The sequence below is a fragment of the Haliotis rubra genome, unplaced genomic scaffold, assembly GCF_003918875.1.
Source record: "Haliotis rubra isolate DU_JTF1 unplaced genomic scaffold, ASM391887v1 Scf1145, whole genome shotgun sequence".
Taxonomy (NCBI): Eukaryota; Metazoa; Mollusca; class Gastropoda; order Lepetellida; family Haliotidae; genus Haliotis; species Haliotis rubra.
In genome coordinates this window covers 9,699-25,837 of record NW_025765054.1, presented here as the reverse complement: position 1 = coordinate 25,837, position 16,139 = coordinate 9,699, and the positions used below count along the sequence as shown (strand labels likewise).

General features: G+C 38.6%; 1 protein-coding gene across 1 annotated transcript; it reads left to right on the top strand.

The window, feature by feature from the left end:
* Positions 1 to 297: 297 nt before the first annotated feature.
* LOC124253839 lies at positions 298 to 4,943 on the top strand. The gene is made up of 3 exons (XM_046687691.1): positions 298 to 600; positions 2,400 to 2,538; positions 3,395 to 4,943. The coding sequence occupies exons 1-3, from the start codon at positions 337 to 339 to the stop codon at positions 4,879 to 4,881; spliced, it is 1,890 nt and encodes a 629-aa protein (XP_046543647.1). The 5' UTR covers positions 298 to 336; the 3' UTR covers positions 4,882 to 4,943.
* The last annotated feature ends 11,196 nt before the right edge of the window (positions 4,944 to 16,139 follow it).

The following is a 16,139-nucleotide window of genomic DNA, read 5'->3' as shown; positions in this document are numbered from 1 at the left end:
CTATTTTGTTGATTACGTGCTGTAGATTTTTGACGTGCTATTTCTTCAGAATCTGCTGAATTTGCATTATGAGTGAGTGAGTTAATATTAATCGTCACATCGGCAATATTTCAGCCATATCGTGACGATTTTCATTATGACAAATATGAAGTGAATACAACTGGTTGGTGGACAGTGACCTGCACTCCTTGCCACTGTGAGACCCATCCTACGCAGTAGTGTTTTTCCTTATCGTGTACTACTTATAGAACGGTAATGTCAAGGTTAGAGATAATTACTGTGAATACGGACTATATAGGCTGTCACTACCCCATATATCAGTTTAAGTCTTTTTTGATGGTACTTGACATTCCAGCATCAATGAAATTGACACTGGTCTTCCTCGTCGTGTTCCTGGCAATAGGCAGTGTCTTCAGCGACACAACTGTGACGATCTACCCTCAGTGGCTGGCACAGGGACGTAGTGTTCGTTATGAGACTGACAGGTGGAACAAGCACAATGGTCTGGAACCGGAGTCCCTCATGGCTGACTGTCGGAGCATTGGGACTGACAGTGGACGATGGCTGAACAGAGATCTCAATGACCGACTCTTCCAAGATGTGAGATATTTCTTTTACAATTTGAGTCTTTGTTTTGTCCTTGTAATTCATATAAACTTTTAAAAGAAGTGTGGTAGACTTAACATTTCCTGGATTGTAACATATATTAGCTTTTAGCAATAGCTTTACGAAAATAATGAATGAATTGGAAACACATTGAGATCGATGGTTAAGTATGACTATTTACTCGCTACTTCAAGTCTCTTTCGAAAACATGAAATGGTCTTGTTGTTTCGAATAATTCAGTTATGTTATCACTGTTTCAAATATTTTCTCGTTACTTCGATATTTTTTTCGGTACTTGAACTCTTTGATTTTTTTTTCACATTTTTTTTTTTTGAAAGAAAGTTGACATATCTAACACGAGGAAATGAAGAATGAACGGGAAAGTTATCGAAGAAACGAGAAAATACTCCAGAAAATAATTGGAACTATCGATAATTAGTTCTTTCTGGTTTGGAGAATTTAAACACAGAAGTTGTTAGTCAGACGGTTTCATGTCTTCACGTTTTTCATGGCTTCAGCAGCTACTGATGAATGTGAAAGAAGAAGCCCTCGTGTATAATCTCAGTTAACAAAAAGAAGAGGTAGATTTATAATTTCCAAGATTTAACAATATCTTTACTAAAATAATGAATGAATTGGAAACACATTATGATAGGTGGTGAAACATGATTATTTACTCATTACTTCAAATTTCTTTCGAGAACATGAAATTTCGAGCTGCAAATAATTCAGCTATTTTATTGCTGCTTCAAATATTTTCTCGTTATTTCAATAATTTTGTTATTACTTTAACTCTGTTTCCCAGATTTCAGGTTTCGCGTTTTTTATACAACATTGACATAAAGGAACGAGGAAATGATTGAATTGACCAGAAAATACTGGAAAATTAAACATGAAGGAGAGATTTATCCATGTAAACAGGAGTGAGTGAGTTATTATTTAACGTCACATCGGCAATATGTCAGCCATATCGTGACGAGAACATATGTGACATTGAAATGGAACATATGTACATTATAAAAACCTGTCGACGAAGGACAGTAAAACAACTAGAATACCACAATTACAACTAAAACTAGTGTGGAAAATTAAAACTAATAGCACTATTTGGACAATACACTATAAACACTGGCTATAGATCGCCAACAACTGAAGGTAGATCACCAAACTAGGGACCCATGTAAACAGGAAATATTCGAATTTTTCAGAAAATAAATGAAATAACGAGGTAAAATTGAAGTAACGAGGAATATATTAAAATACCAAAGTGGCAGCATAAGGTTTTCGCAACAAAATACCTGATACATGTGTAGCAAGCAATGTGTGTGCGCGCGCGCGCACACACACTCACACACACACACACACACACACACACACACACACACATATACACATGCACACAAACTAACATGCATATATAAACAGTTGAAGGGTCAAAAGCAGCTGATGACTTATCATTTGAGTCCTGAATATAACTATGATATTCAGGAAAAGAAAGAGGATATGGGGTAGTCTAGTGGTTAAGGCGTTCACTCGTCACTCTGAAGACCCGGGTTCGATTCCCCAAATGGGCAAAATGTGTGAAGCCCATTTCTGGTGTTCCAGAAATTTGAATATGTTTGAATATTGCTAAAAACATTCTCGTTTAGAGAATTGAATGACAGAAGTTGTTATCCACACGTCTTCACAGAAGAAGCCATAAAGCATTGTCACAAACAAACAACAACAACGGTTTTCCGATTGACTTCTTAATGGTCATGATATACAGTTACCTTAATTTACAATTCGTACAGTGGCCAGAAGACCCAAACCGTAGCGGCTACCCGGACCCTAACTACTTGAAGAATGCCACCAAACAGCAGGAACTGTTCTCCACCTATCTTGCTAACATTAAAAGTGGTTATAAGAACGAAATGGTCATGGAGGCGAAAGGTGAGAATTCTCTCATAGAAAACTCGTCATTTAATAACTGAACGAATATAATTAACACAAAAGACCTGTGTTCATATCGTATCTGTCTCATATGCGATAACACAGTAACAGTTCTAACGAGAACATACAATCCTGACACAGTGAAGGATTGAGGCCAGGCATTGAATAGGCAGGGGCGTGTGTTCGACCGAATGATACATCGAGTATGTAATGTCAAGTAAGCACAAATGGCTGTCAAATACTGAATGCAGATGTTTGGAAATATTTAGGATATATGTTATTCAACTTTTCACAGGGAAAATAATACAAGTCAATGTATTTATAAATACTTTTGACAAATGATGTGAATCCATTTTATGTGTCCTAATAAGATGAAAAGGATATCCTTAGCAAAAGCTTGGAGGCAAAAGTTTAAAAGCAATTCAGTTTATTATCTACCTCAACTAATCAGATTGATGAGTCTCCAGAACAAAGGGGGGCGTGGATGGCCAAGTCGTCAAAGGATGCTGTGCAGTTACAATGTACGTCAATGTTAGAAAACTATGATTTTTGGTCCGAATCGTAGAACAATTTTTGTCCATCAGTTGCATATTCGTATTTGACCAACCTGCTACATTACTTCAGAATCCTCTTTCACATTAAGCTGACACGCCATGAAAAACAGAAATACTGTCCAAAGCGTTGTTAGACCCAACTCACTGACTCAATGCGGCACTGCAACAACGCACACACCTTGGGAATATAGACTAATAGGTTTCTAAAGAGGAAATCAACCAAGAATGTGTAGATTGTTATTAAAATACCAAATATGTTATAATGCTATAACTATGTTAGGTTCACATTCCGTTGATTTCAGCTGAGTACTGGCCAAGTTGGATAAATCAGTCAGAACATGAAGGTCAGTTCCCTAACAACATTGATGCTGCTGCAGAGTTCATAATGTTGATGGTGCAAGGAGTATATGACTACACCAATGGAGAGATCCCACCATACTTCGAGCCAATTAATGAACCAGACGCTGAACCTGACATCTGGAATTTTACTACTATTGCTATCTTCCACAAATTAGTTGCTGAGAAATTCCATGCTCGATTTAACATCAAGGTAAATGGTCCTACACTTGACGGAGAAACTGGGTTGGCAGATAGAAACGACTTTTCGTATTGGAAAAAGGTGGCCTATTTCATGGACCTCACACAAGGCTATCTAGATGAATTTTCCTTCCATTCGTACAACTCACTCATTGTTTCAGGGAAATCTCACAATCTTACTGGAATGAATGAAGCACGTCTGGTAGCATTTGTCGACCTTGTGGAAAGTTATGCCTCTCTAAAGACAGGGAAGCAAGTACCCCTTGTTATCAGTGAGTATGGCCGCGATATTGTGATGGGAATTGACAAATTTGCCCCATCTGGTATAGTCGACTTTTCAACAATATACCACTGCAATGCCCACAGATTTACCCAACTAAGTCTCAGGGAATACATTGACAGAACAGTGGTGTTTCTTTTAGCCAATGAACAACATTCAGGACATGGTAGTCTCAACTGGTCACTTTTCACTCTCCAAGGAAACACTACACGTATTGCTGACGTCTACAAGTTTTGGTACAAATTCACTACAGACTACTCCTTTATCAGAACTACCAGCCAATATGACGGAACAGAACGAACAGTGTCACCATTAGTAATGTCCAGTTCCCTGCATAACGAAACTGTCGTTCTCTTGCATAGCTATTCTCAGAAAACACAAAATGTCAAGTTAGTATTTCAAGACGACTGGATCAAACCTACTAAGGGACAAGCTACTTGTATCACCATCAAAGACAACTGGTATCCAATCATGACCTTCAATACACCCTTTGACATCCAGAAGACACGGGGAATGATTGAACTTCCTCCCGAGGCAACATGTCACTTTACGTTCAAGATCACCTCAAACCAGCTACCTAGAGTCATATTCAACGAAACCACATTCTACGGAGCCGATACACTTATACCAGTAAAGGACAACGTGGTTTGGACCGAAATAAATCTACCAAAAGGCCAGTATTACAGTGCAAGAATGAGAGTTTCAACCAGTTGGCCGATCAATGTTACGAACAGCGTATCGTATCTTACCTTTAACCACCACCGTCTTGACACGTTTTACAAACTGTATGATTCTGACAAGTTTAACAGCACCACCAGTTGGGAGGTTTGGGAGTTTGTAGTCCCTACCTCATTGTTTGTCACAGGGGCTAACCAGGTACAGGTTCACTTCTCAAGCAGCATGACTACAGGATATGTTTCTTCAGTTGCTCTTGTCACAGGCAAGCTTGTCCAATCTGATTTGGATTCCTAATCATTATCCTGATTATGAGCAATGTCTCAAATGTGAAATTATTAAATAAATTTTATCAATTAGTGTCATGCGATTGTTGTATTTTCAGGTTATTGTACAGACAACCTGTTGAACAACAACTATGTCCAATTATATGGACACTTTGTTTGACAGCTTTAATGATTTAGTAAAACTTATTGAAGTTAGTTCGTTTAGGTTGTTCCATTTGAGTAGTTCGTATGTTTGCAATTTACCGTACAATGTACTGTCCTGTACCCACACACCACATTCCCACCACACACTCTAATCTGTGCTCATGACCGCGCACATTACCATCATCTGGCTTTGAACCTGACACAAAATCATAAGAACTATGATGAACATGTTATAGTCATTTAGCCATTTCACAGCCCTGTCTGTGGCTAAATGTGGTAGGGTGCAGTGGTGTAATACACTGTTGGGTGTCAACGCTGTTGTGTTCACGATTCTTGATTGATTATCTCCCCTGAGTAGTAAAATCGCTTCCATTTCTCTCCCATGAGTGAGTGAGTGACTGAGTTAATATTTAACGTCACATCGGCAATATCTCAGCCTTATCGTGACGAAAACAATTTATACAATAAAAAGTGAAAATATTATGAAGATTAAAACCTGTCGACGATGGACAGTAAAAATACTATATAATCACAGGTATAATATAAAACTAGCGAACAAAGCTAAAACATTCCAATTAAAGAAGACAATACAATAAAAAACACGGGCTATAGATCGCCAACAACTGAAGGTAGATCACCATACTGGGAACCATGGGGACTTATATTACTTTTGCTACCTGCATGGGCCCTATCTGGATTTACACCATCCCTTCAGCCGCTGGCGATTGTAGGATAATTAAGCCGAAATTTAAAAGAACAAAAATACTACGTTTAAAAACTTGGTATGTGAAAATTTTACTTTGAAAGTTTTGGGACTTACATACCCTCTCAGGAGGACAATAATTTTACGCTACTTCAACCCCTTTCAGGGTACAGCCACTGACAATCTCAGTTACTAATCTAAACTACCAATAATAAAATATGTATCTATTTACAAATTAATCATTTAACAAGTCTATTTTTTTTTAAAAAGGCAATAATTAAATGAGAACTTATATTACTAAAAAGATCCTTCATAGTTTGTGATTTGAAATAGATATCCCTTGTGATGGAATATTCAACACAGTCAAGCAGGACATGCTTGACCGTGATTCTTTCATCACAAGGGATACAAAACGGAGGATCCTCACCTGTTAATAGGTACTCATGAGTATATCTTGTGTGGCCAATACGACATCGTCGTATGATGACCTCTTCAAATCTGGACTGACAACCCAAGTAGGTGTAACCGATAGATGGTTTTAGTGCATGTAATTTATTGATACTTACTTGGGTGTCCCACTTCTTTTGCATCAGATCACGGATATAAGATCTGATAGCAGCTTTGTAATCAGATCATAAGTGGTGTCACAGATTTGTTGAGTGCTGCCTTAGCAGCAAGATCGGCCATTGTGTTCCCAAAAATGCCAACGTGGCTGGGTAACCAACAAAAGACGATGTCGCATTGGCCATTAGCAAGCTCATTATACAATTCAATAATTTTCTAATAAAAGTGGATGTTTACTAGAAAGATTTTTAATAGCCTGAACACAAGAAAAGAGAATCGGAAAATATTATGTATTGTTTATATTTACGGTGTTTATGAATATATTTAAGAGCTGTCAATATGGCGTTAGCTTCTGCTGTGAAAATAGAGCTGTTATTTGGTAGTCGAGATCGGGATGTTCGGGATCGGGATCGGGATCAAATGACAGTGGCACATGCCACCGCGCCACCATCCTTGGACCCATCTGTAAATAAGGATTTGTATGTATTATATTTATTTTTTAATTGATTATATTCTTGGTTATATTGTAATTCATTAGTTATAGATTTCTTAAACTTTATCAGAGTTAGGTCAACTTCAGGCCTCACCAGTTGCCAAGGATGAGAAGAAAGTAGACGGGAAGGAGATATATTTCCCAGCTCAATGCCGGCAGCAGAAATGAATGGTTTAATTCTTAGCCCAAGAGGCGGAACAAGAGAAGACTTTTTGTTGTATAAATCCTCATAGAGGGGATTGAAGATACAGTTATATGCAGGGTTAGACTGGGTGGAATATGGTTTGTAATATATTGTAAAGATAGTTTTACACGGCGTTGTGTAAGAGATGGCTCATCAGCCTCAGCATAGAGACTATCAATAGGAAAGGTTCTAAAGGACCCAAGACAAAGTCTTAGACCTTGGTGGTGGACAACATCTAATAGTTTTAGGTTGCTTTTGCAGGCTCCACCATAAACGAAGGAACCATAATCAGGTTTGGAACGTACCAGTGATCGATATAGATGTAGGAGGGTAGCTTGATCCCCTCCCCACTAAGAATTGGAAACGACTTTCAACAAGTCAAGTGCTTTCGGGCATTTAGTTTTAAGGGATTTAATATGTGGTAGAAACGTTAAGTGCGAGTAAAACAAAATACCCAAGAACTTGGCCTCCTTCACAACTTTGATGGGTGTGTCATTTGGAGAGAGTTCAGGGTCTTTATGCGGTTTGTATTTACGGCAGAAATGTATACAATTAGTTTTGGATTTAGAAAATTTAAAGCCGTTTTCAAGACACAATTTATTTATCTTGTTTAAACACAACTGTAGTTGCCGTTCAATAGTATGCATATTTTTACCGCGACAAGAAATATTAAAATCATCCACAAAAAGTGATCCATCTATTGAATCGTTTAAAACCTTGGATAAACTGTTGATCTTTACGCTAAATAAAGTGACAGACAAAATACTTCCTTGTGGGACACCCTGATCCTGATTGTAATGGTCAGACAGGGTTGAACCCACTCGGACTTGAAATTGCCTGCCTGATAAAAACTGTGATATAAAAAGAGGTAAACGACCCCTTAAACCAAAATCATGTACATCCTTTAAAATGCCATGCTTCCAGGTGGTATCGTATGCTTTCTCGAGATCAAAGAATATCGATACAGCATGTTGTTTATTTACTATAGCATTTTTAACAAAGGATTCTAAACGTACCAAATGATCAATGGTACTACGATTTTTCCTGAAACCACATTGAATATTTGTAATAAGGTTATTGGTTTCAAGATACCATGTTTATCTATTGTTTACCATTCGTTCCATGGTTTTACAGACACAACTCGTTAAAGAGACTGGTCTGTAATTAGACGGATCAGTATGATCCCGGCCAGGCTTTGGAATAGGGACTACAATGGCATTACGCCACGACGTTGGGAAATTCCCTGAAATCCATCAAAAATATTTACAAGTTTCCGAACAAGATTCCGGTAAATGCATTCAAGAGCTGATAGTGTATGTTATCAGCTCCTGTTGCTGTATCATGAGCTTGCTCAAGGGCAGTGTGTAACTCATGTAATGAAAATAATTCATTATAGTCTTCGCCATTGTCGGAGTTAAAAGTATTCTCTTCTTCTTCTCCTGTTGTTTCTGGTATTGTTGAAATTCCGGAACGTAATTTGACGAAGAAGAATGTTTGGCGAGAGTTTCACCAATCTTGCTGGCAATATCAGACTTATCAGTTAATAAATTATCACCATCCTTCAGATGGTAAACAGTAGATTTGGAACCTTTGCCCTAAATTCTTTGTGTCATATTCCACACCTTTGAAATAGGTGTACGGGAATTAATTTTGGAAACATAGTTCCTCCAAGACTGGCGCTTACACTGTTTAAAAGTGCGTCGAGCCTTAGCATTTAAAATTTTCACTTTATCTAAATTATGAACTGCAGGATGTCGCCGAAAATACTTTTCAGCTTTCTTCCTATTCTTTCTGGCCTGTTTACAGTCATACGTAAACCATAGTTTACGAATATGTGGAATTGCAGAGGACTTGGGTATAGTTTGATCAACAATGTCATTGAGGATATCAGAAAACAATTGTATAGGGTCTTCGCTGTTCGCAAATACTTCATGTTTTAAGTGGTCGACACACAAAGCTTCATATAATGACCAATCGGCCCTGGCGATGTTCCTTCTTGATGAAGGAGGATCATCACCAGGGTTAATTGTTTTGAGAATGGTTGGGAAGTGATCACTACCACATAGGTCATCATGAACCATCCATTCGAATTCATTATATAAGATGGAATCGGCAAGTGACAGATCCAGGGAAGAATATGTTCCCGTAGCTGGATGTAGAATAAGTGGCTGAATCGTCATTTAAAATACATAAATTATTATCAGAAATGAATTCTTCAAGGATTTTACCTTTGTTATTAGTATGGACACTTCCCCAAAGCGGGTTGTGTCCGTGAAAATCGCCGATAATGAGACATGGCTTCGGAAGTTGATCATACAGATTTTGAAGATCTGATTGTTGAATATTTGATGAGGGAGGTATATACAAGCTGCACAATGTCAGAGCAATGTGCTGAATCAGACGAACAGCAACAGTTTGAAGATCCGTATTTAAAGTGACAGGGCTGTGAGTGACACTCTGGTGTACCAAAATAGAGGCGCCTCCAGTAGCTTTATCGCCTGGAAGGGAGAGAAGGAATGATAATCACTAAACCGTCTTAAGTTAAAGGTATCAGTATTTTTAAGGTATGTTTCTTGAAGACATAACGCTGACGGTTGAATATCTTGAATGAGTAATTGTATTTCATTGAAGTTATTCTTCTATCTATCTGCAATTCCACTGAATTATATGGGACAATTGACTCACGATGGTGGCTCAATTGGAGATCTCACTCGTGAATGGGAGGAGGAGCTATTCCTACGCTTGTCCTGTGAGTGAGTGAGTGAGTGAGTTAGGCTTATCCTGAGATGAGAGTTTGACCTCCATGTCGAGAGGTCCAAAGGGTTCTCCAGAGGAGCTCTGAAGGTAAAGGGACAGAAGGTGTCTCTTTTCTGTTTAATTTTTCCTTTTTGGTTTTGATGAACTGGCTGAGGTAGGCTGTTTATGTACTGATTTTGACTGTAGCTCAGGTTGACTAACAGCCTGAGAAGAAGAAGTAGTCTGTGTAGCTGGTGACATAGGTTCAGTAACTAGGGACATTTGTGGACTGGCTGAAACAGGTCTTTCTGACTTGATCCATGTCAAGTCAGTCTGACAAACAATAGATGATGTTGCTATAGCACGAGTGACTGCAGCTGAATATGTTATACTCAAAGGAGTTGAGTTCTGAGTTGCGTACAGTTTTTTTGCATGTAAGTATGAAATACTTTTTTCACACTTTAGTTTCATAATTTTCGCTTCCCTTTGCCACACAGGGCAGGATCTGGATGACAGGGGATGAGGACCTTCACAATCTGCGCATTTATACTCTTTTTGACAGTCTGTATCATCATGATGGTCTCCACAGCGTTGACACACCAGTTACGACATGATTTCGACCCATGGCCAAAACGTTGACATGAATAACACCGGAGTGGATTGGGGACATAAACCTCCACTCCGATGTTTAAGTATCCTGCTTTTATTGATTGGGGAATGGTTGCAAGAGCAAATGTCAGGAGAAAGGTGCTGGTGTTAATGACGACACCCTCTCTCTTGATGGTGAAACGTTTGCAATGTCCTCCTGGGACATATCCTAAAGACAACGAGCCCTGTCCCGAACGATGCCGCGACAAGAATTTTATGTTCTGTGCACAGACACAGCAACCTCAATATTAACAAACATTATGATTGACAACAGATTTAGAGATTGCTGTTTCCGTGCACACTCGACAAGAAGCGAGCTGCTACGAAGACGGGTGACGTTCGCCACTTCCCCACAAATTCCAGATATTGCCTTGGAGATTGCAAAAGGAATAAGTTTGATAGGTAAATTATCTTTGCCCTCAATAACCAGAAATCTAGCCCATGACTCAGCATTTGAAGAGGTATTTCTTGTAGTTTGGTCAAGTTCATCCAAACGCCTTTTCTTTTCATTTCTCAGAGAACCAAATTGTTGTGACGCCATAATGAAAGGAAAAATATTCAGCACCCCTGCTCCCCATCCACCACGGAATGTCAACAAGGTCGGTGTCATATAGCACCGGATCTCCAAGATGCTGACACCAGGGATACAGTGGTGTCATACTTAAGTGAATACGACATGAATAGCTGCATTGATATACCAATTTAATGCCAGACTGGTTCGGCCCTTGACAAGAAATTCGAGACATACATTATTCAGAGGACAACATCACCAGACTGGCCCATGAGCCACCGCCTTCTGGCATAGGACTCTAGGCAATTTCATATATAAATAATTTGTACATTGAAAATCAAAATGTCCAAGGCCCAATAATAAAAATGTGTAAATAACTATGCACAGGGCATGGCGTGACCAGCCGATTGATAGAACCGGGCCAGTTCTACCACCCGTCTAGGTGAAGTAAGGGGCGAAGTGGTGTGTTGGGCAAAAGGAACACGGTTCCAGGCTCCCAGTGCCCCCAACCACCACACTCCCGTCCTCCACCGACACAGGGACGCAACCCACGGCAAACGGGTTGGTGGACCATACATACCCCCGGGTCCACAACGGGGGGTTGAAAAGCGCTTAGCGTTACCCAGCACCCACCACGAGGAGGTGGCTCTTCACGGGTGCCCGCTCCCATGAAAATCCATGTCATATGTATATGGATATACAGCAACATGGGGATCCCAAATGTCATGTGGAGGGCAAAAATCGGTAATTTTGAGCCACCAAAAGGGGTAAGACAGATCTCAAAGATACAATCATACAACCCATCATGCATATGGACGCCGGCCATGGACACGGGATACAGACTTCTGTTGTGTAGGACTTTATTGCTTTTTGTGTGTACAGTGTGGGGTCAGCACTTGTGTTGTGGATGCAAACTACATCATTTACATTGGCCCCGCCAGTCACAGTATGCCCACGCAGTGAGATCTGTGATTGTTTCTACACTACTGTGACGTCAGTGTTTACATATTGAAAACAGGAAACAGCGAGGATGAATACACTCCCAAGGACAATGATTGTTCACTCGATGATTCACAGAGCTGGACACATCGAACTCAACCCTGGACCTTCCGGTAAGGAGCTTGATGGTCTTAAATCTGCCATAATAAAACGGATAAAAGACTCTGAAGAACGGCTCTCTCGTGACATGCAGTTTGTTAAAGAGGACATAAAATCTATCAGATCAGAGATCTGTGATTTAAAAAATGAACTTAAGAGTAATATAGAGGAACAACATGTGATCAGAATGGATATTGATGAACTTACAGAAAGGCATGACAGCTTAGATTCTTGTATTGTGGATTTGGAAGCTCGTGTGGAGGATCAGGAACGTCGTAGTCGTCGTAACAACATGGTGATGTACGGTGTTCCAGAGAGCCCGAACGAGACGTATACAGAGAGCAAGGCCAGACATACTGAACGATGCCAGAAAATCCAAGGATCTCCCTGACTTAGTCCCTCGAGATATTGAACGAGCACAACGGATCTCAAGTAAATCTCAAAACAAGGTGAGACCCATTATGTCACGTATGTGCCACTGGGAGGACAAATGGCACTCGGTAAAACTCAGGGAGGTGCTCAAACAAGTGAGTGAGTTAATATTTATTGGCAGTTTTTTTAGCCATATCGTGACGAGAACAATTAACGATCAATAAGTAGAAATTAAAATCCCGTTGACGAAGAACAGTAAAAGTACTAGGGTATCAAAGAGTGAGTGAGTTAATATTTAACGTAGCATCGTCAATATTTCAGCCATATCGTGACGACAAAAGGTTTTGTACTAAGAACTAGGGTATAAAAAAAACAAGTGATGAAATCTAAAACATTTGAACTAAAAATGACAAGACAGTGTAAAAAAACAGGCTATAGATTGCCAACAACTGAAGGTAGATCACCATACTAGGGACCATTGGGACTTACAGTACATTTGCTTCCTGCATGGACCCTAGCTGGATTTACACCACCCCTTCAGCTATTGACAATTTTAGATAATCAAGCCATAATTCAAAGGAACACATATACTACGATTAAAAGGATAGTAGGTTTAAATTTACCTTGAAAGCTTTGGGACTTACGTACCCTCTCAGGAGCTGCTCAAACAAAAAAGTATTGGCTTTGAAAACGATTTGACTAATTACAAGCGTCAAGAACTGTACAGACTAAGAAGTGAGAACCCTGACACACGTTACTTCTACAAGGGAAACAAGTTAGTTGAGGAGCCAAGGCAGGACACAAGACGAGATGAACGAGGTGCAGATGTTGACACCAGACAGGAGCGAGGACAAAGCCAGGATTAGAGACCCAGACGTCAGCTGAGGTCTTCCTCCCACGTCTCAGGGAGAGAACAGACTCATTAGGGGTCTGACCAGGGCCACGTTAGAGATGACTGTAGGACGCTTCACTCAGATGTAACTGACTCATGCGAACATACTGATGATAACTCTGTGGATTTTTTTTTCTCGACTCTCACCAAAACTACAGGATATGGACTTTGTTAATTAATTCGATTTAATTGGTTTTATCGATACATGGAGCAATGTCTCTAATCTAGGTTTAGAAGACATATTTGCAGATTATGTGTCTATTTGTAAAGATGCAGACAAATCTCTACATGCCAATCAATCAATCAAATTGTATTCCGTATTTTAGGCCACATGGCCCATAGTACAATTGTATTGTAAGGTATACAGCTATTGTCACATGACCAAAATTGCATTAAGAAGATCTTGAGCTAAATATTTTTAGCAAATATATAGATGATACACGCAATATATTTACATCAGGTGTGTTTAATATTTGTTGCAATGTTAATCTCGTTTTACAATATTTTGAAAATATCTATTACAGATAAAGAAAACATGGTTATGATTAGAAAATATTTAGGTGAATACATAAAATGGTCAAGAGTTACCGAATATACTATCTTCATGCTTTTTGATAAGTCACCTTTTGGACTTGATTTAGATATACTTTATGCTTGTGTCTACATCAACCCGGAGGGCTCCACATGGTATGAACAACTTAGCCCACAATGTAAAAATGGAATAATATTATTCAAAGAGAAATTATTAGATTTATTGACTACTTTACCTGATGTGTATATACTATGTGGGGGAGATTTCAACTCTAAAACTGGCACTAAACCTTTGTGGAAGATGATGTAATTGAATGCACTGAACATCAAGGTCACTCTATGTGGGACTTCATATTTGATTATTACAATCTACACGTAGAACGTCTTTCATTTGATAAAAGTGTAAGTAATTTTGGAAAACATTTATATGATGAATGGAAGATTCGGTAATGACAAAGAGGTCGGGGATTTTACTTTTATGGGTGTGAGTGGTGCTAGTGTTATTGAGTATGTTTTAGCTTCTTCAGTATTATTTGAACATGTCATAAATTTCAATATAGAATCAAGATGTGAGTCAACACATCTCTCGATAACAATGGCCGCCGTGATGTTGCTGGAATATTGCTAAAAGCGGTGTAAAACCAAACTCAGGCAGGCAGTCGATAACAATGAAATTACATACGACTCAAATGAATAAGAATGACTGTAATCTAAAACACAAAACTGAAAAATCGTACATATTTGTCTGGGACAATAAAAAACTACAACAATTAAGAGATAATTTACACCCTGATCCTGTACAAAAATTGCTAGATAAATCCCTCGATACAGCATTATCTGACGCGGATTGGAATATTGATTACATCACAGATGCTTTATGTTTAGCAGCCTCAGATATGAAAAGACAAACGGGTAAACCATTGAAAGATAATGTAAATAAATGGTTTGATAGAGAATGTGAAAGTTTAAAGAAAGATAGATGCAAATCATTAAATAATTTTCGAAAATATAAGGATAGGCAATCTCTAGACGAATATCACAAAACTAGGAACAAGTACACAGCAACGTGCAAACACAAACGAAATGAATATTTTGAATGTAAACAAAAACGTTTGGAAGACAGTATCAATGATTCAAAACAGTTTTGGTTAGAGTTAAAGAGTTTCAGTCCGAAAAAGACTGAAAATAGTATACAAATTGAAGAGTGGAATAAATATTTTGAAACCTTGTTTGCCTTCCCGGATAAGGACTCTGACTCCCACTATTCTCATGGAGCACCAAAAAGTAATTATAACATGCCGTTTGTAAATCAGATTTTAGATGCACCAATAACTTGGGATGAGAAACTTGAAAGCATTCAACGTCTCCAGTGCAACAAATCCTCTGGTATTGATGATACTACTCCTGCATTTTTTAAGAATTCAGCGGATATATTAATACCATATTTGGAATTAATATTTAATGCTATACTCGAGACTAGTATTTTCCCACAATCTTGGTCAATTGCTGTTATTGTCCCCATTCATAAACAGGGTGATATAAATAGTATGAATAATTATAGAGGGATACCCTCTTAAGCATATTTAGTAAAGTTTTTACTTATATCATTAATAAAAGACTAGTTCTATGGACAGATACTCTGGATAAAATAAGTGAAGAGCAAGCGGGATTCAGAGAGGGATACTCAACCGTTGACAATATTTTTATTCTCCAAACAAAAGTACTAAAGGTGGTAAATTTTATGCTCTCTTTGTAGATTTCTCTAAAGCAATTGACTCGGTAAATAGAAATAAACTATGGAATCTTTTACGAATGCATCCTTTCCAGAACAGACATAGTTCATTGAATCATCTGCATATACTAATATAAGGAAAAAACAGCAAATTGGGTTTTGCATAGGTTTCCATCAATACAAAGTTAACTTGAAAAGAAAATCTTTTGTGCAACTTTGGCAAAAGGTTGTTTGTTGAATTTAACCACTTTCACCACCTGGAGACGCAAACCCAAAACTATGTACAGCAGGCGAAAATATATTATTAAAACGATATTACTAACATATATGTCTTCTATTCCCCTGAACCTGCTGCTCCATTTTGTTAATTACGAGCTGTAGATTTGTGACCCGCTGTTTCTTCAGAATCTGCTGAATTTGCATTATGACAAATATGAGGTGGATACAAATGGTTGTTGGACATTGACTTGCACTCCTTGCCACTGTGAGACCCATTCTACGCAGTAGTGTTTTTCCTTATCGTGTACTACTTATAGAACGGTAATGTCAAGGTTAGAGATAATTTCTGTTTATTCGGACTATATAGGCTGTCACTACCCCATATATTAGTTTAAGTCTTTTGTTTTGAGGTTCGAGTCGTAGTTCGACCCGTCTACGATT

What these genes read in the sequence shown, in the direction of transcription:
- LOC124253839 (XM_046687691.1), top strand. Translation starts at nt 337, where the DNA reads ATGGTACTTGACATTCCAGCATCAATGAAATTGACACTGGTCTTCCTC. An exon ending in ATGACCGACTCTTCCAAGAT is followed by an intron (nt 601 to 2,399) that starts GTGAGATATTTC and finishes CAATTCGTACAG; the next exon opens with TGGCCAGAAGACCCAAACCG. An exon ending in AATGGTCATGGAGGCGAAAG is followed by an intron (nt 2,539 to 3,394) that starts GTGAGAATTCTC and finishes CGTTGATTTCAG; the next exon opens with CTGAGTACTGGCCAAGTTGG.